Genomic DNA, 23,016 nt, shown 5'->3' with positions numbered 1-23,016 from the left:
CAACTTTGAAAATCTCTCTACTCTTCTCCTTCCTCCAAAACCCAAATCTCTACCCTTTTCTTTCCCTCAAAACCCAACTCTGAAAATCTTTCTAAAAACTAAAACTAAAACCTGTTACATGCGACCACTCCTATTTATTCTCAGAAACCATCTCTTTCCCCCCAAATCCTCACCCAAAACTCCTATAGCATGCAACCCCTCCTCTCTCTTCTTAGAAACCATCTGGTATAAACTTGCTCAAGTAGCAGATATAGTACCAATCCGATTTGTGTGAGCCCTGAAGCAAGATTTGGAAGAGGAGGATCAGGTTTATTTGGGCCACTCGGACTGAGACTCAGGTAAGAATCTCTGTTTAATTGTTTATACCCGTGTCTATGCATCTCCTAGATATGAGTTTTAAAACAGTTCATTATTTTTCAATGTGTAAGTAATGTTGTACGGCACCTAAACACCCAAACTCAAATTGGGCCTTGGGCCATGAATCAAAGATATGGGCCAAGGATCTAATCTGCACATCGACAATAGCCCCGACCTAGACCCACAAATAGCCACCAACGTGGACTGAGTATTGACAGGGCACTTAGAAAGCGGATCGCATATGCCCTGCTCACAAGACACTCGGTAAACCTTTCCCGGCATTTATGCACTTGCTCGGTCACGTCGCCCGGACACATCACCGTTTACGTGCCCGGCAGAATCTAAGGAAACTCCGCTGCCGAACATATTGACTGGAGTGAGAACCATTTCAAAGGCCACTCATACCTAAAAACCCACTTAAACTTATTAACATTGGACCCTTCTTTGCACTAAGGGAGAAGATTACGTGCCCGGCAGAACCTAAGGAAACTCCGCTGTCGAAAATATTGACTGGAGTGGGAACCATTTCCAAGGCCACTCATACCTAAAAACCCACTTAAGCCCATTAACATTGGACCCTTCTTTGCACTAAGGGGGAGGATTACGTGCCCGGCAGAACCTAAGGAAACTCCGCTGCCGAACATATTGACTGGAGTGAGAACCATTTCCAAGGCCACTCATACCTAAAAACCCACTTAAACCCATTAACATTGGACCCTTCTTTGCACTAAGGGAGGAGATTACGATGATCATCCCATTAACGAAGGCTATAAATAGGAGAAATGAATGGATAGAAGGGGATGCAATTTTTTGGAGGGTAAGAAAAGAGTAAGAAAGAGAGAAAAAGAGAGAGGAGTTAATGTTTGGAAAAGGGGAGAAAAGTATTCGCATTGGGTCCCTTAACCTAGGACAACCCAAGGTAGGATACTCAGACCCACCAAATAAATAGATTGTGAGCCCAAGTAGTGGTTTGGCCCATCACACCCATCTTTGGAGCTTACAATTGGCGCCCACCGTGGGGCTCTCCTACAACGCTGTAGTTCTAAAGGGACTCAAACTCGGAGACAATGTCTGAAAGGTGTTTGGGGGACCACACGGGAACCAGATTCGAAGGGTCTTCTCGGGGGTCGAGTTGACGAGAACGTAGACAGAAAGAACAAGAAGATAGGAGGCATGACCAACTAGAAGTGATGTCCGGCACAGGAGAGGGATTGTATCAAACCCAAAGGACGGTTTCTGGCGCCACGGGACGTAGACGAAGGGAGGAATGGGATGAAAAGGTCGAACGGCTCCGCAGATTAGTCAGGGGCTTGGAGCTAGAGGTGAGAGGTAGGCACCGGGGAGGGGACAGAAATGACCGGCAGCAGGAAGATGGGATCGGGGGGAATAGTTATGAAGAGGGGTCCAATCAGTGGACATCGACTACAACGGAGTCGTTCACATTCCCGGGAATATATCGATACCGAGACCGTTCACACTCGAGAGGGTTTCGGCGAAATAGGAACCGGTCTCTCTCTCGGGAAAAGGGGCAACGCCATGAGCCGCGCTCTGCGAAAAGCAGCTCGATCACCGTTTTCAATCGAAATTGAGAAAGCTGAAATGTCGGACAGGTTTGCCTGCCCACAATTCAACTGCTATGACGGGAAGACTGATCCAATAGAACACGTCAGCCATTATATTCAGATGATGTCTTTACATACTCATAACGATGCGCTCATATGCAAGGTATTTCCCTCGAGTTTGGGACCGACTGCATTGAGATGGTTCAATAGGTTACAAAAATGATCCATAAGAAGTTTTTCCGAGCTAATTCAAGAGTTCGGAGTCCGGTTTGTGACGTGCAACCGAGTACCTCAACTAGTTGATGCGCTCCTATCAATGAAAATGAGGGCAGGAGAGACCCTCCGCAGTTACGCCAGCCGGTATTGGGAGTTATACAACGAGATCGACAAGGATAACGAAAGGGTGGCGGCAAGTACATTTAGAATGGGGTTGCCCGAGGATTCAGGGCTAAGAGAGTCATTAACCAAAAAGCCGCCCAAAGGCATGCGGCAACTTATGAGATGCATCGAGGAATACAAACGATTAGAAGATGACCGGTTACAGAGCAAGGGCAAAGCGTCGATAATGGCTCATCCTCAGTAGGCAGGTTTCCCGTTCAGGCCACATGGGGGTCCAGCGATTCAAGAACCGGTCACACAAATGGGAGAAGTAAACGTGACGTTTAAGGAACCGATACACAGGATTCTTGACCGGATCAAACACGAGCCGTATTTTCGGTGGCCGAACAAGATGGGCGAGGATCCATCCAGAAGGAATCAAAGTCTTTATTGCACTTATCACCGAGATAGGGGTCACACCACCGAACAATGTAGGGTATTAAAAGACCACCTCTGACAACTAGTCAAGGCCGGGCACTTAAAGGATTTCGTGCTAAACTCGGGGGACAGAGCAGCAGGGCAAGATATCCGGCAAAGGGGAAACCCTCTCCCGCCCCCTGTGGGGATAATTGAAGTAATCCATGTTGCGCCGGAGAAGCTCATTGTGGGAAGGAGGAAAGGTGTGTTGACGGTAGTACCGGTAGAAGGTAACCCAGATTTACAGTCACCAAGTAAGAAGATGAAGTTTGCCCGGGAGCCTATCTCATTTGACGATGGTGATTTAGAGGGGACAATTCAGCCACATGATGACGCGTTAGTGGTCACGGCCCGGATAAACGGCTTCTTAGTAAAAAGGGTGATGATAGACTAGGGAAGCGGGGCCGACGTGATGTACCCCGATCTGTTCAAGGGGCTCGGTCTAAAGAAGGAGGACCTCGTGAAGCATACTGCACCTTTGGTTGGATTTGATGGCAAAGTAGTGATTCCTGAAGGGCAAATCTCCCTCCCCATAATCATGGGAGGGAAGGAGGTATCTGTGACGTTCACAATAGTAAGCTCATTTTCCTCGTATACTGCCATACTGGGAAGACCATGGATCCACTCAATGAGGGCCGTCCCATCATCATTGCATGTGAAGGCTAAATTCCCAACCAAACAAGGTGTTATTGTAATAAAAGGAGACCAGAAAGCAGCCAGACAGTGCCTTACTGCCGTAGTAAACTGGAAGCAGGGGAATCAGGTTAATCAGGGAGAAATCATCGGGAAACTGGATGGAGGCATGGAGGCTAGGTGGCCCAATCAGGGGCACGTTGAAAAGGAAGATGTGTCCTGAAAAAACCCTTTATAGCAATTAAAGGATCCCTGAGAAGGAATGGGGGCTGGGTGTGCCGAGGAGTTAATAAAGGTAAAAATATTATCGGACACCAATAAACATTTTCAGGTCGGAGTAAGCATAAGTCACGAGGAAAGAGTCCAAGTATTACTATTTCTGGTTCAAAACGTAGATGTTTTGGCGTGGGATCCCTATGAAGTTCCCGGGGTTGATCCCGGGTTTATCGTCCACAAACTCAATGTAGACCCCTCATATCCTCCGAAGAAGCAGAAGCCGAGAAGGTCAGCTAAAGACCACGTTGAGGCGATGAGACAGGAGGTGGAGAAGCTGAAGGAGGCAGGGGCTATAAAGGAAGCCTTTTTTTCGGAAGGGCTGGCGAATACCGTTGTTGTCCGGAAGAAGAACGGAAAATGGAGGGTTTGTGTGGATTTCACGGATCTGAACCGGGCATGCCCAAAGGACTCGTTCCCCATGCCAAAGATTGATCAACTAGTGGATGCCACCTACGAGCACCCGAGGATGAGCTTCCTAGATGTCTTCCAAGGATACTATCAGATTGCCTTGGCCGATGAAGACTAGGAGAAAACGGCATTCATATCCCCCGATGCCAATTATCATTACACCGTGATGCCTTTTGGGCTAAAGAATGCAGGGGCAACATACCAATAGATGATAACGAGGATGTTCCGAGATAAAATAGGGGATACGGTCGAAGTGTATATCGGCGATATGGTGGTGAAGAGCAAGCAAGAGGCCCGGCATGTAGAGGATCTCCGGGGGGTGTTCGAGGTGTTACGAAAGTACAGATTGCATCTTAACGCAGAAAAATGCGCCTTTAGGGTAGGGGCTGGCAAATTTTTGGGGTACTTGATCTCCAACCAAGGGATAGAAGTAAATCCCGACCAAATTGAAGCCGTGAAGCGACTTCGGTCTCCGAGCAACCCGAAAGAAGTGCAGGTATTGACCGGGATGCTGGCCGCCCTCAACCAGTTGATCTCAAAATTTTTGGATCGCTGCCGACCTTTTTATCAGCTTTTGAAAAAATGGAAGGGGTTTCATGTACCTCTCAGTATCTGAACATGCCGTGAGTGCCGTGCTTCTAAGGGACCAAAGAGTACAACAGCCAGTGTATTATATCAGCAAGACTCTAGTTGACGTCGAGACCAGGTACTTGCCCTTGGAGAAGTTGGTGTTGGTCCTAATACATGCTACCAAGAAATTGCCTCAGTACTTCTAGGCTCATACCGTATATGTGCTAACCGAACATCCCTTACAATCATTATTGAAAAGATCTGATCTCACGGGGCGAATAGCTAAATGGGAGACACGACTCGGGGCATTCGACGTGAGATATAAGCTGAGAAGTGCAGTGAAGGGACAGGTGTTAGCAGACTTTGTAGTAGAATTCTCTCCCAAAGGGGAAAAGGTCTGTCAGATGGAGCATTGCCCATGGAAGGTACACGTGGACGGGGCTTCCAACACCAAAGGTGCCGGAGCCAGGGTAGTCATAATCACCCCGGAAGGAATCCTCTTAAAGCATTCGTTCAGGCTGGGGTTTAGTGCCTCCAACAATGAGGCAGAGTATGAGGCATTGCTAGTCGGACTGAGGGCAGTTTCACGGTTAGAAGCCCGGGACGTGGAGATCTATTCAGACTCAAGACTCATTGTCAACCAAGCACAGGGGAATTTTGAAGCTCGAGATCCTCGGATGAAAGCCTACTTGGACTTGGTGAAGCAAATCATGGACGGTTTTAGTACGGTGAAGGTAATTCAAATGGCCCGAGCACAGAATAGACATGCTGACTCTCTCGCCACTTTGGCGTCGTCAATTGCCAAGGATATTCCCCGGCTGATTAGAGTGGAACTCATCCCCGAGCCGAGCATTAAGGTAGCAGGAAGTAAGGGGGTTACGGGAGTTGAAGTCACTACAGTCACAACAATTGGTTCGAGCTGGATGGACCCCATCGTGGATTTCTTAGCCGATGACCGAATTCCGAATGATAAAAAGGAGGCTAGCAAAGTCCGTAAGGTGGCAACCCGATATTGGTTGTCCGGAGACCGGAAACTCTATCGTAGGTCATTCGGAGGGCCATACCTGTTATGCTTGCACCCGAAGAAAGTAAGTCAGCTCCTGGCCGAGTTGCACGAAGGGATATGCGGTAGCCATGTAGGGGGACGATCACTAGCACATCGGGCCATGACGCAGGGATTCTGGTGGCCCTAGATGCAAAAGGACGCCGCAGAATACGTTCGAAAGTGTGAACAGTGTCAGAAGCACGCCCCTCAGATACACCAACCAGCCAGGAATTTGAATCCAATTAGCAATCCTTGGCCCTTTGCTCAATGGGGGCTGGACATACTCGGGCCTTTTCCCCGAGCAACAAGCAATCGAAGATTCGTGTTGGTGGCCGTTGATTACTTCACCAAATGGGCGGAGGCAGAAGCTTTGGCTAATATCCAGGATGTAGACGTGAAGAAGTTCGTATGGAGGAACATAGTCACCAGGTTTGGAGTCCCAAACTCCCTTGTATCGGACAACAGGCTGCAGTTTGACAGTCGGAGTTTTCGAGAATTTTGCAACAATCTTGGGATCAGGAACAGGTACTCTACCTCGGCATATCCTCAGGGCAATGGCCAGGCTGAGGCCGTGAACAAGGTGATCGTGAATGGATTGAGGAAAAGGCTGGAAGGAGCGAAGGGCAACTGGGCTGAAGAACTGCCAAGTGTTTTGTGGGCATACCGGACAACTCCTCGAAGATCCACGGGCGAGACCCCATTCTCTCTCACTTACGGAGCTGAAGCCGTGATACCGGCCGAGATCAACCTATGCAGCGCACGGGTCTCAGAATTCGACACGAAACAGAACGAAGGTCAGCTGATGGGGTGCCTGGATCTACTTGAAGAACGCCGAGAATCGGCAACCATAAGGCGTGCAGAGTATCAACAAAAGCTTGTCCGTCACTTCGATCAAAGAGTAAGGGTGAGAGAATTCAGCGCCGGAGACCTAGTACTAAGGAAGGCAGAAGGAAGCATGCGAGATACAAATGCCGGGAAGCTTGCCCAAACTTGGGAAGGAGCATACAAGGTTACAGCTATTGCAGGCGTGGGAGCATATTATCTTGAAGACTTAAACGAAGTACCATTGCCCCGACCTTGGAACGCTTATAATCTAAAGAAGTTTTATCATTGACTGGTCATGCTTAGAAAAAGAAGAAAAAGTATGCATATATATACATAGGTATTGTACTGGCTCATGGTAAAAATGCAACTAACTTGTCCTTGCCGGGCAGATTATCTTTGTTAACTGTGTGTGGTTGATGGATAAGTAGGGAGTTAAGGAGATTCAAGCAACCCCAAAATATTTCCAAGGACGGAAGCCTGCTTCTCGGTTCAATCCCTATCACCGAGCAGGTGGAAACCTTGCTAAAGTATTTCCAAGGACAGAAGCCTGTTTCTCGGTTCTATCCCTATCACCGAGCAGATGGAAACCTTGCCAAAGTATTTCCAAGGACAGAAGCCTGTTTCTCGGTTCGATCCCTATTACCAAGCAGGTGGAAACCTTGCTAAAGTATTTCCAAGGACAGAAGCCTGCTTCTCGATTCGATCCCTATCACCGAGCAGGTGGAAACCTTGCTAAAGTATCTCCAAAGACGGAAGCCTGCTTCTCGGTTCGATCCCTATCACCGAGCAGGTGGAAACCTTGCTAAATTATCTCCAAGGACAAAAGCCTGCTCCTCGGTTCGATTACTATCACCGAGTAGGTGGAAACCTTGCTAAAGCATTTCCAAGGACGAAAGCCTGCTTCTCGGTTCATGTCTTTCCCCGAGTAGGGGGAAACCTTACTCGGATCTCCGGAAATCATAAATGTACTTCCCGGTTCAAACCCAACTAACTCGCGAGGGAAAGCCGCGCAAACATTTGTGGGAATTTTAAAGCAAACACAAGAGACAGAAAATATACGTGCATCATTGCAATTGATTGGCAAATAACACAAATTTGAAATCAAGCATGATAAATAAATTTTGTCATCACCAAAACTCGGTGGCACCAGGATTCAAAAACCAAGCAAACTGTTTAAAATAGGAAATAATTGTCTAGTCGCCACAGCCCGGCAACTTGGGCAAACCAATCCGAAATTAAATAAAAGTAAGTAAAAAGAAAATAAAGTAGGTTCGGCAATTAGGAAGAAATCTCCTCAGGCTGTGTCTTGGAAGCGATCTCGACGGCGTGGCGCTCGGGCACAGGGGGCTGGGAATGGGCATCTTCATCTTGAGGGACTTCAGTGGGGGGGTTGCTGGTTACCTCTGCCTCGATCATCTCTACGTGGGCATCAATTTGCTCCACCAACTCCCTCAGGCTATCTGACTCCTCCTCTTCATTGGGACCAACCGGGTTTTGGGCAACAGGGATAGAAACTGGAACGGGGATCTGATTAGAGTCCCTAAGAGAAGAGTCCTCGAGCACCCCTAGGGCCTGTAGAGCAGCCATCCAGCCCTCTCGGAAAGAAAGCTCCCGAGCTTGTATAACCACCGGCTCCATGCTCTTCTCGACGTTGGCAAACCCCTCATTGTACCACTTATTCTCGCACGCTTCAAGGGTCGCCCGCAGACCAGCAACCTCTTCAAATACGGCGGAGTTTAGGCTTGCTGTTTCGGCCAACTTCGTCTCTGTCTCATTCTGCTGCACTGCCAGTTCCGCCGATTTTTTCTCTGCCGAGGCCCGCAATTTCTCCGCAGCAGCAGCCCTCTTCTCTGCAGATTCCGCAATTTTCATTTTCTCCTTTGCCGCTTCCACAGCCTTTTCCTTACCGGCCCTCTCCCGACCAGCTCCTTGGAAAGATCCTTCACCCTTTCATTTAAGGGCAAAACTTAAATACAGTACCTTAGGTGCAGTACCTTAGGTTCCCCACTTAAATTTCAGCCATGTGGCTATTTAACTAAAATCCTTAAACGACGTTAACTTAAAACACTTCCCATCCATCTTTATTTCCCCTGCACTCACGTTTCAAACCACGTTAACTTAAAACACTTCCCATCCATCTTTATTTCCCCTGCACTCACGTTTCAAACCACTCTGTCACACTTCTTCTTTAATCAAGCTAATCCACCATCCCACCACCCAATACATCCACCAAAACCTCATCAACGTTATCATCATCACCACTCAAATCAACAATGCCAAAGACCATATGGACCATAATTGATTTCGCAAAACTAGAGTGAGTTGGATCTGATTTGTGACAAGAGGGAGTCAATTTCACTAATGGGTCATGGAGGCCGATGGGTTTCAACTTAGTTCCAGAAGAAAGGGAAGGCGTAGATGAAGAAGATGAGGATGGAGAGTCCGACTCATGAAGAAGATGAGGATGAAGAAGTAAGGAGCTTGACTCTCCTCTCTACCGCCAGTCTGACCCATGTTTTGCATCACAGCATGCGATCTAGTCGGAGGCACCAAGTCCATGGCCATGGCCATGCCCATCGCTTCCGCCATCAACATGGTCCACATCAAGTCTCTCATCACAACAATCTCACTTGCATGGAAAATTAAAATCTCCACCGGTGAAGGAGTAAGGGAAGGAGGAGAAGGGGTGTACGTTGTGACGGTGGCAGAGGAGGTGCGTGGAATTGCCTCCTGAACTTGCCCATCGCCATTGTTGCATTTTTCTTTCTTTCTCTTATTTTCACAGAAAGGGGTATGGGATTGTGAAGTTTGTGAAAGATTGATTTTTTTTTTTTTTTTTGTTTCTTTTGGGAGAGTAGGACTGTTGAAGGGTTGTGAATTTTACAAAAAGTCAATTTCTTCTTGTGAGTTGTGAGATCAAAGATTTCTCAGATTGAGGTGATGGGATTTTCTTGCTTGTAAATGGGTTTTTGATTCTTTTGATACAGGGGGAAAAAACGGAAAGAGTTATAAGTTGTAACGCCGTTTGTTCAGTGTTTAAGTAAATACACATGGCTGAAATTTAAATGGGGAACCTAAGGTACTGCACCTAAGTACTGTACCTAAGTTTTGCCATTCATTTAATATATGGGCTAGCTGGGCAGCCTGTTAAGAACAATGTTATTAACGCACAGCAATTCAAAGTTACACCGAATACAAAAAAATAGTAATAAAAAATAAATAAATATAAGGACCTGCGCGGGAGGAAAATGATAATATTGAGAAGGAAAAGGACTAACCGCAATGGTGTGCCATTGGAGCCTTCTCCCCATGGATTCATCGGTCGCATCCACAAATGCGCTTACGTCCGCGGGCAAGAGAAGGCCGTGAGCCAAGTTTTGGGCCACCCGGCCCCCTTCACCCTTCTCCTAGCCCCGAACGCTTACGTCAGCCAGAAGGGGCATGCCATCCAACTTGTACGATGGATGCCACAAAGGCGTCAGTCTGGAGGATGAGGCCACATTTGTCCCAACCTGAGCCTACAACTCTCGGATGGTGACACCCCGGGAAGGTTGAAGTGGAGACTGGACTTGGCCCTCTCCCGAGCCAGTGAAGGACTGATCGGCAAGCCTTTGCCTCTTGCGTTGCTGCCCAGGAGTAGAGGGAGGCGGAGGATGAACGGGAGGAGCCGGGACGCGCCCTTGAGGTGCAGGCTGCTGCTGTTGAATGGCTTGGCTCGCACCAGGGATGAAACGACTGACGGTCAGAGTCCTTCTAGTCACCATTTCTTCAGGAGCGGAGTCGATTCTGGAAGAGTCACTAGGCTCCGCGGCTGCTTGCGCGACTATTTGAACCAGATTCGCAGGTTCGGCTTGTATGGCTTCGCGCTGAACGACCTCGTGAGCTAGTTCCCAGAGATGCCTGGACGCTACTTCGGCCGATTCGTCCCTCACGGGTGCAAGTTCGTCCGAACAAGTATATCGTGGGCCGAGGTCACGAGCTTTTCCTATAGTGATGCTGGGGGGGAGAAAGTTCGCGTGCCGAACGTCTATGTAAGAGAGGAGTGGACTGTCTACAAGGAAGGCTTGGCTGAAAGGTTGCCAAGTGGAGTATACCGGGTCTACGCCGAGAATGAGGTGGGAAGCGCAAAGTTGCTTGTCCCGGTGAACGAAGATTTCAGACCTTAACACGAAATTTAGGTCTCGGACGTGGACTATTCTGACTTCTTGAGTGAACACTGAACCGTCTGCGGCAAAAAGAAGAAAACAAACCAAAGTTAGAGTAAATAATGTATTTACGATTTTGGAAAACATGAGAAATTAAAGGTTAGGACGAACCAACTTCACGCCGTGACAAAGGGGGAGGGATGTCACTGGCAAACCAATTGCCGCGCACCTGGACAAATTCCCCGGCGGAGTACTTATTAGAGTCCGGCAAACAAGAAATCAGTCGTACCCTGTTGTCTCTAGTCTTTAAGTAATAGTTTGACTTCTTCTTTCCACAGAGGCTGTACATGTGGTTTATATCGTGGTGGTCTAACTGCAAGCCGAACACTTGATTCAGCTTGGCCACACAACTCACTACCCGGAAAAAGTTGGGGGGAAGTTGGTCGGCACTCAACCCGTAGTATCTAAGGGTGTTAAGTAGGAGGGGGTCTATGGGAAACCTGACCCCGCCTTCTAAGACAAACATCAGTGGGAAAAAGGCAATGCCTGCCCCTCTATGGAGAGCTATGTCACTTTCGTGACAATAAGCCAACTCCACATCATCAAGGATGCTAAAGGCTCGCCTAAAAGTGGTTAGGGGAGCTCCGGCGTTTAAAAGGTGAGCAAAACCCATTCTATGATTAGAAATTTAAAAGGGGACTCTGGGGAAGGAAACGAAAATAAAGGAAAGGGGGAAGAAAACTTACTTCTGATTCTAAGGGAGAGGAGGATTCTGGGTTTGTGGACTGGAGTGCAGGGGAATGCTTGGCAGAGAGAAATTTCAAAATGACAAGAGAGTGAAAAGTAGGAAACTGAATTAGGGTGGGTTATTTATAAGAGCCAGGGAAAGTATCAGTTGGTGGGCAATGAGTGACATTAATTAGTAATGATGAAGTAGAAAAGGGGGTGACCTTAGAAATGCCCAGAGCAGTCCACACGTGCGCCTCGGTTTGTGAACCGTTAGGCAATAATGACTGTGGAGCCGCAGGATCTAAAACGTCACATCTTTTGAGAAGCGCATTTAAGGACCGCTGTAAACCCCAAGCACGTCCGTTAGGCTTCTCGGGCAAAACACCACCTCTCTAGCTCCTTGATTCGTCCCCAGGGATCGAGGACGAATCAAGGGGGGGCTATTGTACGGCACCTAAACACCCAAACTCATATTGAGCCTTGGGCCATGAATCAAAGATATAGGCCAAGGATCTAATCTGCATATTGACAATAGCCCCGACCCAGACCCACGAATAGCCACCAATGTGGACTGAGTATTGACAGAGCACTTAGAAAGCGGATCGCATACGCCCTGCTCACAGGACACTCGGTAAACCTTTCCCGGCATTTATGCACTTGCTCGGTCACGTCGCCCAGACACATCACCGTTTACGTGCCCGGCAGAATCTAAGGAAACTCCACTGTCGAACATATTGACTGGAGTGGGAACCATTTCCAAGGCCACTCATGCCTAAAAACCCACTTAAGCCCATTAACATTGGACCCTTCTTTGCACTAAGGGAGAAGATTACGTGCCCAGCAGAACCTAAGGAAACTCCGCTGCCGAACATATTGACTAGAGTGGGAACCATTTCCAAGGCCACTCATACCTAAAAACCCACTTAAGCCCATTAACATTGGACCCTTCTTTACACTAAGGGAGGAGATTACAATGATCATCCCATTAACGAAGGCTATAAATAGGAGAAATGAATGGATAGAGGGGGATGCAATTTTTTGGAGGGTAAGAAAAGAGTAAGAAAGAGAGAAAAAGAGAGAGGAGTTAACGTTTGGAAAAGGGGAGAAAAGTGTTCGCATTGGGTCCCTTAACCTAGGACAACCCAAGGTAGGATACTCTGACCCACCAAATAAATAGATTGTGAGCCCAAGTAGTGGTTTGGCCCATCACACCCGTCTTTGGAGCTTATAAATGTAATTGTCAAAACGTATCCTTATGATTACATATACAAAAATAGATGATTTTGAAGGAATTGGAAACGGCAGTTTTTTTGTTTTTTGGATTTTGGAACTGTAACTATTGTGTTGTTTGTTTCCACTATACTCTTGATTACAGTCAGTTATTGTTGAAATTCTAATTTGACTATGTTTTGGAGGCATTATGGTATTCTATTATTGTTGAAATTCTAGGTAGTTCTTTGATCACGTCTTATGCAGGGAATGGTTGCAACAATAAGGCATGATGTGTGTTGATAAAATGTCTCAAAAAAATTATATTGCGCCATTAATGAGGAAAACTGACGTTTTATACAAGTGCTAAGAGTAATCCAATAAAAGCAATACTTTTCTTATGTTGTGTGTCACCATTGGATAGAAACTTTATTATTTAAAAACTTTATCAATTATTAATACACATTGAATCACTGGATATTTTTTTGATCAATGCCTATTAATGCAAATGCAGTATGTATACTGTGAATGCCTTTTCTTCTTATTTTTATTTTTATTTTTAAAGGAGCTCTTAAAAATGTATTTGTTACAGTTGGTCCTTTCATTTATTTGTATGTATTAGATAATGAACAAAGACAATTAGAAAAGATTGAGAAACAAGAAACTGCAGGTCTTCTCGCAACATACTTAAAGCAACAGAAAGTCAGAAAGGAAAAAAGGGTAGGGAAGGGGACTAGTACATGGGTGAAAAGGGATGTGTGATTGTAAAAAGGGAGAGTTTTTGTTTTGTTTTTGATATGATTTGTAGTGTAGTTTTTTGGCCTTTTAGAATCTGAAAGTTCCTGAATACTTAAAATGAAGGGTTTGTTTTTGTGATCACATGTTTATTACACTTTTTTTTTTCTTTTGCATCCTATTGATCTTATGCTACTAGAATCGTTATTAACCTTTAAAAAAAAAATTGTGAGTTTCCTGTCATTTTCTTAAAGATTATGGTGCATTCTGATCTGGGTTCAGTTCAGAAACTGAGGCCCCACTTGGTTGATGCCAAAAAATAATTTACATGGATAATACATATAAATTAATATATGTAAATATAAATGAAGCTCAGGAACCAAAAATGCTACTCTGAGATGACAGGGGACTCTGTTTTTATCGCTTTTCAAAACTATACTATAATCTCTGACATGTAACTTTCTGAATTTTGAACTAAATTTTGTGGGGTGTGTGTGGTTGTGGTGCAGTGGGTATTCTTTTATTCTTTGCTTAGGGATCCCCAACACAACAAAAGGACTTGCTTTCACTAAGAAAGAGAGGGATGCTCATTACTTGCGCTGTCTTTTGCCTCCAATAATTTTGTCTCAACAACTTCAGGTTGTATTAGTGATATTGGCTTATAGTATCGTTTTCTCTGATTCATTGTTCTCATAGTTTGAATTTTCGCTGACCCTATTTTGTATTTTACTAATCCCAGGAGAAGAAATTGATGCAGAACATCCGACAAATTCAAGCCCCACTGCAAAAATACATTGCCTTGATGGAGCTTCAGGTAGGACTTAGGAGTTTCACTATCATTGAATTTAGTTTTGATGATGATTTTTGTACATTGTTTGCATATGGTCACCACGTGCCAACAAATTGTCTAATAATATTTTGAATAGTATTGAAAATGATTGTCTTGTGCATAATGACATTTGGACTGATTGTGTATTTTCAAGTTTGGGATCATCTTGAGATGTTGAGACATTGTAGGACTATAGTTTGTTTAATTATGATGCCTTAACATTTTTATTGTTTCTTTATTTCCTTCATCTTTCTATTGTTGGTATAATTAAACCCCTTTCTTTAATGAGGCTTTGTTGGAACGCATGTTTGTGGAGATTTCTTATGATAGAGATTTATGTAATAGCCATCAATCAAGGAGTTCCACCTACTTTTTTCTTTTTTTTTGCAAAATCTTTTTGTTGAGAAAAATATTCTTAATTATACGTAGCTCAATCTCCAATTTTCCAATTTATGATGGCACTTGTAGAGCCTCTAAAATGGGAAAATCTTAATGAGTGTAATATAAGATTTTAGCAGCATAATAGTGCTCAATACATAAATTTATTGCTTTCCATATTTTCATCTTCTCACATCTTAAGCAAAATCTTCACATGGAGCTCACTGTTATTACTTGGAAGAAGATATTATCTGTATTGATGCAAGATTTTGATGTTTGACACAAGATTTTGTTATTACCAAAAGAAGATTTAAATTGTTGTTTTAAATTATAGGAAAGAGCCATAAATTTTCATATTGTGTGGTGTGTGTGTGTATTTTCATATTGTTTTTAATCTTTAAGGGTTTTTTTTTTTTTTTAATTATTACCTTGGTCGAACCTCGGTTCAACCTTAAAAACCTTGAACATCTCCCTTTACCGGTTCTTTGAAGAATCCAAGTCTAAAAACCATGGCATACAATAGCTACCACACCACTGGGCGAGGAGGATATAATTGATTTCCTAATCATTAAAAGTCTGTAATACATGTAACAGTACTGTCCCAAATAGTTGTTACCTTGTACTATTAAGCTTGATTCCAGAACCCTAATATACTTTGATTCTGGATAATAAGTTGTTGCTAAAAATACAATAATCGAGCTGGTGTCATATATAAGTTACTTTGAGATGGTAATAATGAAAAGGATGTGTGAAGTCGTACGTTTATATGAAAGTAGTGGTAAAAAAAATTGTCTTTTTTATTATTATTATATATTGTGAATAAAACAACATACTTGGGATACATCTTTTTAGGAAACGAAACTATAGAAAATTATTTTTCATACCATTTGTATACTTTCACATTAAACGAAACTATAGAAAATTATTTTTTCATACCAAACTATAGAAAATTATTTTTTCATACTGTGGGGCCCAAATGATTTATGGGTCAGGCCCATCTACCCGGGGAGAATCCGAAGGCCCAAGCCGAGGAGGGCTATGGCCCAAACTCGACAAGATAGTCTTTGAACACCGCCGAGGGCAGTTCAGTCCTCGACAGACCCAAAGTACCCCCAGAAAGAAGGGTAAAAACGGTATAGGACTGAAACTTGGAAGAAAGATCTAAAATATCCAAGGAAAGCTGTTGTTACTGCCATTTAATGCTCTGAACCTAACAGAGCCGCATTCTTTGGCTTTTACAACCATTCCCAACGACTTTGGGTATGGACTGACGGGACAAGTATCAGCCTTGGAAAGGTTGACCATATACGTGGATGAAGGATAGTGGACGCAGGCGAGTATAAAAGGAAAAATAAGGAACCTAAAGAGGGGGTGGGAAAAATGGCCAAAAACCAGAGCCTCCCAGCCCACCTCCAAGAGAAAGACTCCAGGGGTGAAGGAAAACTTAAACTTGTACGAACACCACGAAAAACCCACCGCCTGTCGATCAAGGCCTAGCCTTCCAAACCCACGCTCTACAAATGATATTGTTAGGGCCTTTTCACGTGCGAACCCGACACTGTTACGGTCCGCCACGAATCGTGTCCTTACAATTGGCACCGTCTGTGGGAAGGCTTGTGTGTTGGCGGTAGGTCGAAATAGTTCCTTTTTTATTCCTAACAATTGGTTATAGAGTTTCAGCGTAAAGTTCTGTTAGGGGCTATGCTTCTTGATTAGGGGCTACGTTTGTCAGCGTTAATCGCGCGAATAATTCTAGGGGCTTGGCCGAGGAGCTAACTCCCGTAAAACCAAGTTCCAGTGTCAAAGAAAACTAGGTTTTGGACAGAACCAAGGCATTGCATGGTCCACGGACTCAAGCCTATGGGGAAACCAACTGTCTGGATGAGGAAAACTAGGTTTTGAACAGAACCAAGGCATTGCATAGTCCTCGGACTCAAGCCTATGGGGAAACCAACTGCCTGGATGAGGAAAACTAGGTTTTGGACAGAACCAAGGCATTGCATAGTCCACGGACTCAAGCCTATAGGGAAACCAACTGCCTGGATGAGGAAAACTAGGTTTTGGACAGAACCAAGGCATTGCATGGTCCACGGACTCAAGCCTATGGGGAAACCAACTACTTGGATGAGGAAAACTAGGTTTTGGACAGAACCAGGGCATTGCATAGTCCTCGGACTCAAGCCTATGGGGAAACCAACTACCTGGATGAGGAAAACTAGGTTTTGGACAGAACCAGGCATTGCATAGTCCTCGGACTCAAGTGGGGACTGCCTGGAAAACTAGTTTTGGACAGAACCAAGGCATTGCATGGTCCACGGACTCTATGGGGAAACCAACTACTTGGATGAGGAAAACTAGGTTTTGGACAGAACCAGGGCATTGCATGGTCCACGGACTCAAGCCTATGGAGAAACCAACTACTTGGATGAGGAAAACTAGGTTTTGGACAGAACCAGGGCATTGCATGGTCCACGGACTCAAGCCTATGGGGAAACCAACTGCCTGGATGAGGAAAACTAGGTTTTGGACAGAACCAGGGCATTGCATGGTCCACAGACTCAAGCCTATGGGGAAACCAACTGCCTGGATGAGGAAAACTAGGTTTTGGACAGAACCAGGGCATTGCATGGTCCACGGACTCAAGCCTATGGGGAAACCAACTACCTGGATGAGGAAAACTAAGTTTTGGACAGAACCAGGGCATTGCATAGTCCTCGGACTCAAGCCTATGGGGAAACCAACTATTTGGATGAGGAACCAACTATTTAAAAAAAAAAAAAAAACTATGGCACATAAACCTCAAAATCCATCCGAAGAGAACTCCGCGTTAACAGATGGGTTAATACCTTGATTGCGCGGATTCCTCGGTCTACCCTCGGATCCCCAGTATCAAAGGGGTTGATGCGATACGGCGCAACATATTACCCAAAAGCACAACCAAAGTCCCTCGCTACTCGGCTACCCTCTCGGACGAATTATTTAGAGTTTATCGTTCTCGGACATCGCTCTAGCATGCATCGCGCAGCACTCAGCGGTTATCCCGGTTAGTTCCAAGAGTTTAATTTATTGAGGATTAACCTTGTTATGCTTGATAATATTTGTAAGTTTAAACTAGTAGGAATCTGTGTTAAGGCATTTTTCTGCCTGGAATATCATTAAGGGCAAGCTTATATTTAATATTCATGCATAAAGTAGTTGTTACAGAGAAGAAAGATATGTATAGAGAAATAGACACATCTTTTATTAAGACAAAGGAACAGTACAGTGTACAATGAAAAGCTGAAACAAAGCTTACATTGAAGCTAACTACGTAAGTAACGAAAAATACAAGAGAGTGAAGATAAAGCCGAGGAGGTAGCACAGAGGAGAAGTTGGCTACTGCCTCGAGACCTTATTCCTCCTCAATGCTTTTGCACGCCCATAACTCAGGCAGCAAAAGAACCCGACTTAAGCCCCACACCGCTGAGGGAAAGATGCAGGGAGCCAGAAGCTGAGAAGCCTTCACCAAAAATTTGCCTGCAACAAGGCAGAGGCGCTGGGGGCGGAGAATCTTTCTTCTGACACACCAAAAATTTGGCATGAACAGAACCTGCTTCGGATTTTGACTAAAAGAGGGAGAAACACTCTTTCCCCTCTGTCAAACTGGAATATTCTCTTGAATTTGTGCCTCCTTTGCCCGTGCCTCACCATCTGGAGTCTCAGGAGGACACGGCGCCTTTGTGGCAGAGAGAGCTCTTTTGCCCCAACCCTCGCTTCGAACATGATGTACTAGGAGAGAAGATTGAAGGATTTGTGCGAAAGTAAAGCGACTTTCTCTCCTATTTATTTAAGAGATAAGGTGGAGGCATTTTACTCACGCGGCGTCCTAAGGAACGCTACAAACAAAATGTCTCTGGCTCGATTTCCAACGTCGTCTGCAACCCTGAGGCTAAAGGAGTCTCGAGAAGGCGCACCTCAAACACTGGGACGCCAAAAAGTACCGCGTGATCAAAGACTACGGAAATACCTCTTAATTTGCTGGCACAGTAAATTCGCGGCCCAGGCCCGTTCAGCATAGGAGCCCAGGGACAGAACCAAGGCCTTGCATGGTCCTCGGACTCAAGCCTATGGGGAAACCAAATACATAAAAAATTACAAGTTTTGGACAGAACCAAGGCCTTGCATGGTCCTCGGACCCAAGCCTATGGGAAAACCAAGTACAAAAAATTATAGTTATTACAAGTTTTGGACAGAACCAAGGCCTTGCATGGTCCTCGAACCCAAGCCTATGGGAAAACCAAGTACAAAAAATTATAGTTATTACAAGTTTTGGACAGAACCAAGGCCTTGTATGGTCTTCGGACCCAAGCCAATGGGGAAACCAAATACTTTGATAAGAAAAGTTTTGAATTTCGTAAGATGGGTTACTTGATAAAAATGTCAGGTCACTTCATCCACGGCTTAAACACCATAAAAGGTTAAGGCCAATAAAGGTGTAAGGAAGGTGGTGGAACGCCCCAGCATTTAGTCGTATAAGAAGGCTGTTCATTTGGTGGGTGATATATCTTCAAATAGTTATTCCTCACACGACATCAAACCTTCGTTTTTCTCCTCGGCTAGCAGGGGGTAAGTATTACTTTTCACTGGTCGGCCTTATTGTGCCAAGCATTTCTATTAAAGTTATGGCGACATCTTTTTATTATCAAGTATTTTGGTCTTAGTCGTCATTGGTTTAGATGCTACATTATTGTGCCGAGCAGCGTTTGTAAATTTTAAAAAAAAAAGGCATAGAGACAAAACATGCAAAATAAAATAACAACAATTTTTATTAATACGAAAAATTATTACAACGTACAAAGAGGGGCTCAAACGAGCCTATACAAAATGTGAACTGCCTAAGCAACAATTACATCCGTAGTACAGATAAGTAAACTGTCAGACGTCTTTTAAACTCGTCTTCAAAATCTCTACAATCTCTGCCTCAATACTGCTCATATTACGATAAGAACCTTCTTTGGAAAAAAATGAAGGAGAAGGAAATAGTAAGGAAGAAATCAATGAAGAAGATGGAGGAGAAGAAGAGAGAAGAGATGAAAAGAAAGAAAAATGAGCAAAAGAGGGAGAAGTGAAAGCACCAGGATGGATCTGGTGCTGGGAAGACTAAGAAAGGGAGACAGAGGATAGCACCAGTGAAGGAAGAGAGGAAGAAGTAGAGACACTTAGTCCCTGCCTCGATCCTGACTCCCAACACACTGGAGCCATACTAGGTATGCTCATAGGAGAGCGGTTGGTACTGATGATGGGTGTTCTCGACTCAGTCACGCCGAAAGTTTGACGTGACAAGTCCCTGTTTCGGATTTTGACTGAAAGAAGGGTGAGGTTGATTTTGAGTCTTCGTCATCCCTGTCCCGATCGAGCCATAATGAGCTTTATTGGAACATGGCGTTTATGGAAGGGGTTTGGCTCCTGCATCACTCGTTGTTATGGTAAAGTGTATCACAATTTAGTTTATAAACCAGTGGGTAAAATGAACCCTAGGGGAGGCCAAGTATTTCAAATCTCAGAAGGATGAAAAGGGATTCTTTACAAAAACAATAACCTCCTCCCTTCCTTCTTATACAGAGGGTGAAGCGGGAGACATTTAATAAGTTCAGATCTCCAAAGGAATCTGCCAACACAAACATGCCGGTTCCGTTTACCCACCCCATCAAAACAAACCGCCGAATTAAAGTAGTCTCGTAAATAGTGGTCATTAAAAGCGCGTTTTGGATACCCAAACGATAAGAACGCATCAAGCGCGAAATCAAAAAACTGTCTCATAGACCGGTGCATTTCTTGGACAGATGAAGAGCCGCCAGCATTATTAATAGGCCAAATTGATTGGGCCGTAGGAAGAGGTTCGGCATCACCAAAACCCCCCTTTCCAACCAAGAGGTTGGACAGCCGGGTTTTGACGGGTTATTGTGGGGCCCAAATGATTTATGAGCTAGGCCCATCTACCCGGGGAGAATCCGAAGGCCCAAGCTGAGGAGGGCTATGGCCCAAACTCGACAAGATAGCCTTTGGACACCGCCGAGGGCAGTTCAGTCCTCGGCAGACCCAAAGTACCCCCAGAAAGAAGGGTAAAAACGGTATAGGACTGAAACTTGGAAGAAAGATCTAAAATATCCAGGGAAAGCTGCTGTTACTGTCATTTAATGCTCTGAACCTGACAGAGCCGCATTCTTTGGCTTTTACAACCATTCCCAACGACTTTGGGTATGGACTGACGGGACAAGTATCAGCCTTGGAAAGGTTGACCCTGTACGTGGATGAAGGATAGTGGACGCAGGCGAGTATAAAAGGAAAAATAAGGAACCTAGAGAGGGGGTGGGAAAAATGGCCAAAAACCAGAGCCTCCCAGCCCACCTCTAGGAGAAAGACTCCAGGGGTGAAGGAAAATTTAAACTTGTACGAACACCACGAAAAACCCACCGCCTGTCGATCAAGGCCTAGCCTTCCAAACCCACGCTCTACAAATGATATTGTTAGGGCCTTTTCACGTGCGAACCCGACACTGTTACGGTCCGCCACGAATCGTGTCCTTACACATACCATTTGTATACTTTCACATTAAACGAAACTATAGAAAATTATTTTTTCATACCATTTGTATACTTTCACACTAGGTGTTTATATTTTGAACAAAACTTATGTACTGTATTTTAGGTATTGTTCTTTAGATTTCTCTCTTAAGATTTTGCCATATTGTTATTTAATTAAAAAATACACTTTCATCTCATGAAAAAAAAAAAACACACAGCAAAATTTTAAGAGATGAATTTAAAGAACAACACCTAAGTATTCTACTTAAGTCTCGTTCTTATGTTTCTCAAAAAAAAAAAAAAAAAAAAGTCTTGCTCTTATATTTTTTTTTTTATAAGAAACTCCATATTCAACAGGACACCGATAATATGTATGTAGAGTCGATATTTTGAGTGTGGGACAAATATATATTGATTCTTCTGCGACATCTTCTATTTTCCTGTCTACTGTATAAGCTAAATATTTTGTAGCCTTTTTTATAATGCTCACAGACCCTGCAGTCGAACAAATATATGACCAATTCTCGTCTAGCTATATGTTAGCTGGTCTGTGTCCTGTTCTAAAACAAGTGTCTCATATTGAAATATTGATGGAGGCGTAACTTGGAATTGCCATATGCCGCTATAGTTAAATTTTAAATTGATGTTTGTAGATCACCTATTGACTGCAAATGTTATATCTTCTTAATTACTTCTTAGACAACAAAACAGCGTAGTGAGAGCATGAAAATTGGTAATATATATATATATATATATATATATATATATTAAGTTTTACTTATGTACGCACGGACAAAAACACAAGTACGGGTACGATACAATTATACAAGCAATTTTTGAATAATTATAACATAAAACTGCTGATCCAACACCGGTATGACACAAATATGGCACAAGTATAACACTTTAAATGAAGTGTTCGTACTTCATAGATTACAAGTGAAACAAGAGTAGAATTAGAGATAACAATGGTCTAGGGTAAGGTCGGATCATGGGTGGCCTGCCCCTATCCTGTCTCATCTTCAAGCGAGGAAGACCCATATAGAGCAAGAGCGAAACAAGTTGGGTTTGGGGCAGGTTGGAGAGACAAGTATTTTGAAAGTTATATATATAAAAATATTAAATTATATGTATAAATAATTTAAACATATATATATACACACATTTGGGGTGGGGTGGGGGTGGGACAGGGTAAGACGAGGCGAGGCAAGCAAAACCCATCCTCAACCCATCACTTCTTCAAGTAGTGGAAATTTGTGTAGGGTGAAGTAGGGGAGACGATTCAAGCGAAGTGAAGCAAGAATTTTTTATCATCCCTAAAGTAGACACTCAATAATAGTATTAATAGATAAAAAGCTCTCCATCCAAAGGATACAAAGCAAATGATAGAAACACTCACCACTTTAAGCAATCCACCTAAGTGATATAGTTGTAGATACCTCATTTTGTACCCTTTATGACTCAACTCCTCACTCCTTAGAGGGCTTATTCTTGTTAATGGCCTAACCAAGAGAATTATTTAAATAGGAGTTTTTGAACAAAGCAAAACTCATCTATACCCTAGCTTTGCGCCCGAAGAATCTTGAGCTTGCACACACAGGTTAAAGTTGTTCGAGTTTTGTATGAAAAGTTTTTTCGGACTTGAGGTGTAATGTTGATCCAATATCGCCTAAGAATGGCTCTGCACCCCATCTTGAATACTATAAAAGGCCACTTTGGTACATTTTCTAGAACACATCAAAATCACCTCAAGAAGAAGTGATTCAAGATGATGTGGCGAGCAGGTTGGGTGGGATCAGTTGAGTACAGGTCAAAAATGGGTTCAGGACAAAAAAAGTCATTCAAATAAGTTTAAAACAGATTGGTTCGACCCATTTTTTTTTACATGAATTTTTTTTTTTTAACATGTATTTGCCACTTGGTAAATCATGCAACAAATTATTTGGTGTGACAATAA

The 23,016-nt window shown here is 44.0% G+C and overlaps 1 protein-coding gene across 1 annotated transcript; it reads left to right on the top strand.

Annotated features, from left to right (window-relative positions):
* The first annotated feature begins 1,710 nt into the window (after positions 1–1,710).
* Positions 1,711–2,502, top strand: LOC115961833. Its single transcript, XM_031080749.1, has 2 exons — positions 1,711–2,082; positions 2,164–2,502. Exons 1-2 carry the CDS (start codon positions 1,711–1,713, stop codon positions 2,500–2,502), a joined length of 711 nt encoding a protein of 236 aa, XP_030936609.1.
* The last annotated feature ends 20,514 nt before the right edge of the window (positions 2,503–23,016 follow it).

This window comes from Quercus lobata, chromosome 2 (assembly GCF_001633185.2).
Source record: "Quercus lobata isolate SW786 chromosome 2, ValleyOak3.0 Primary Assembly, whole genome shotgun sequence".
Classification (NCBI taxonomy): domain Eukaryota; kingdom Viridiplantae; phylum Streptophyta; class Magnoliopsida; order Fagales; family Fagaceae; genus Quercus; species Quercus lobata.
Note: the sequence above shows the minus strand (reverse complement) of the source record. Positions and strands in the feature narration are given on the sequence as shown.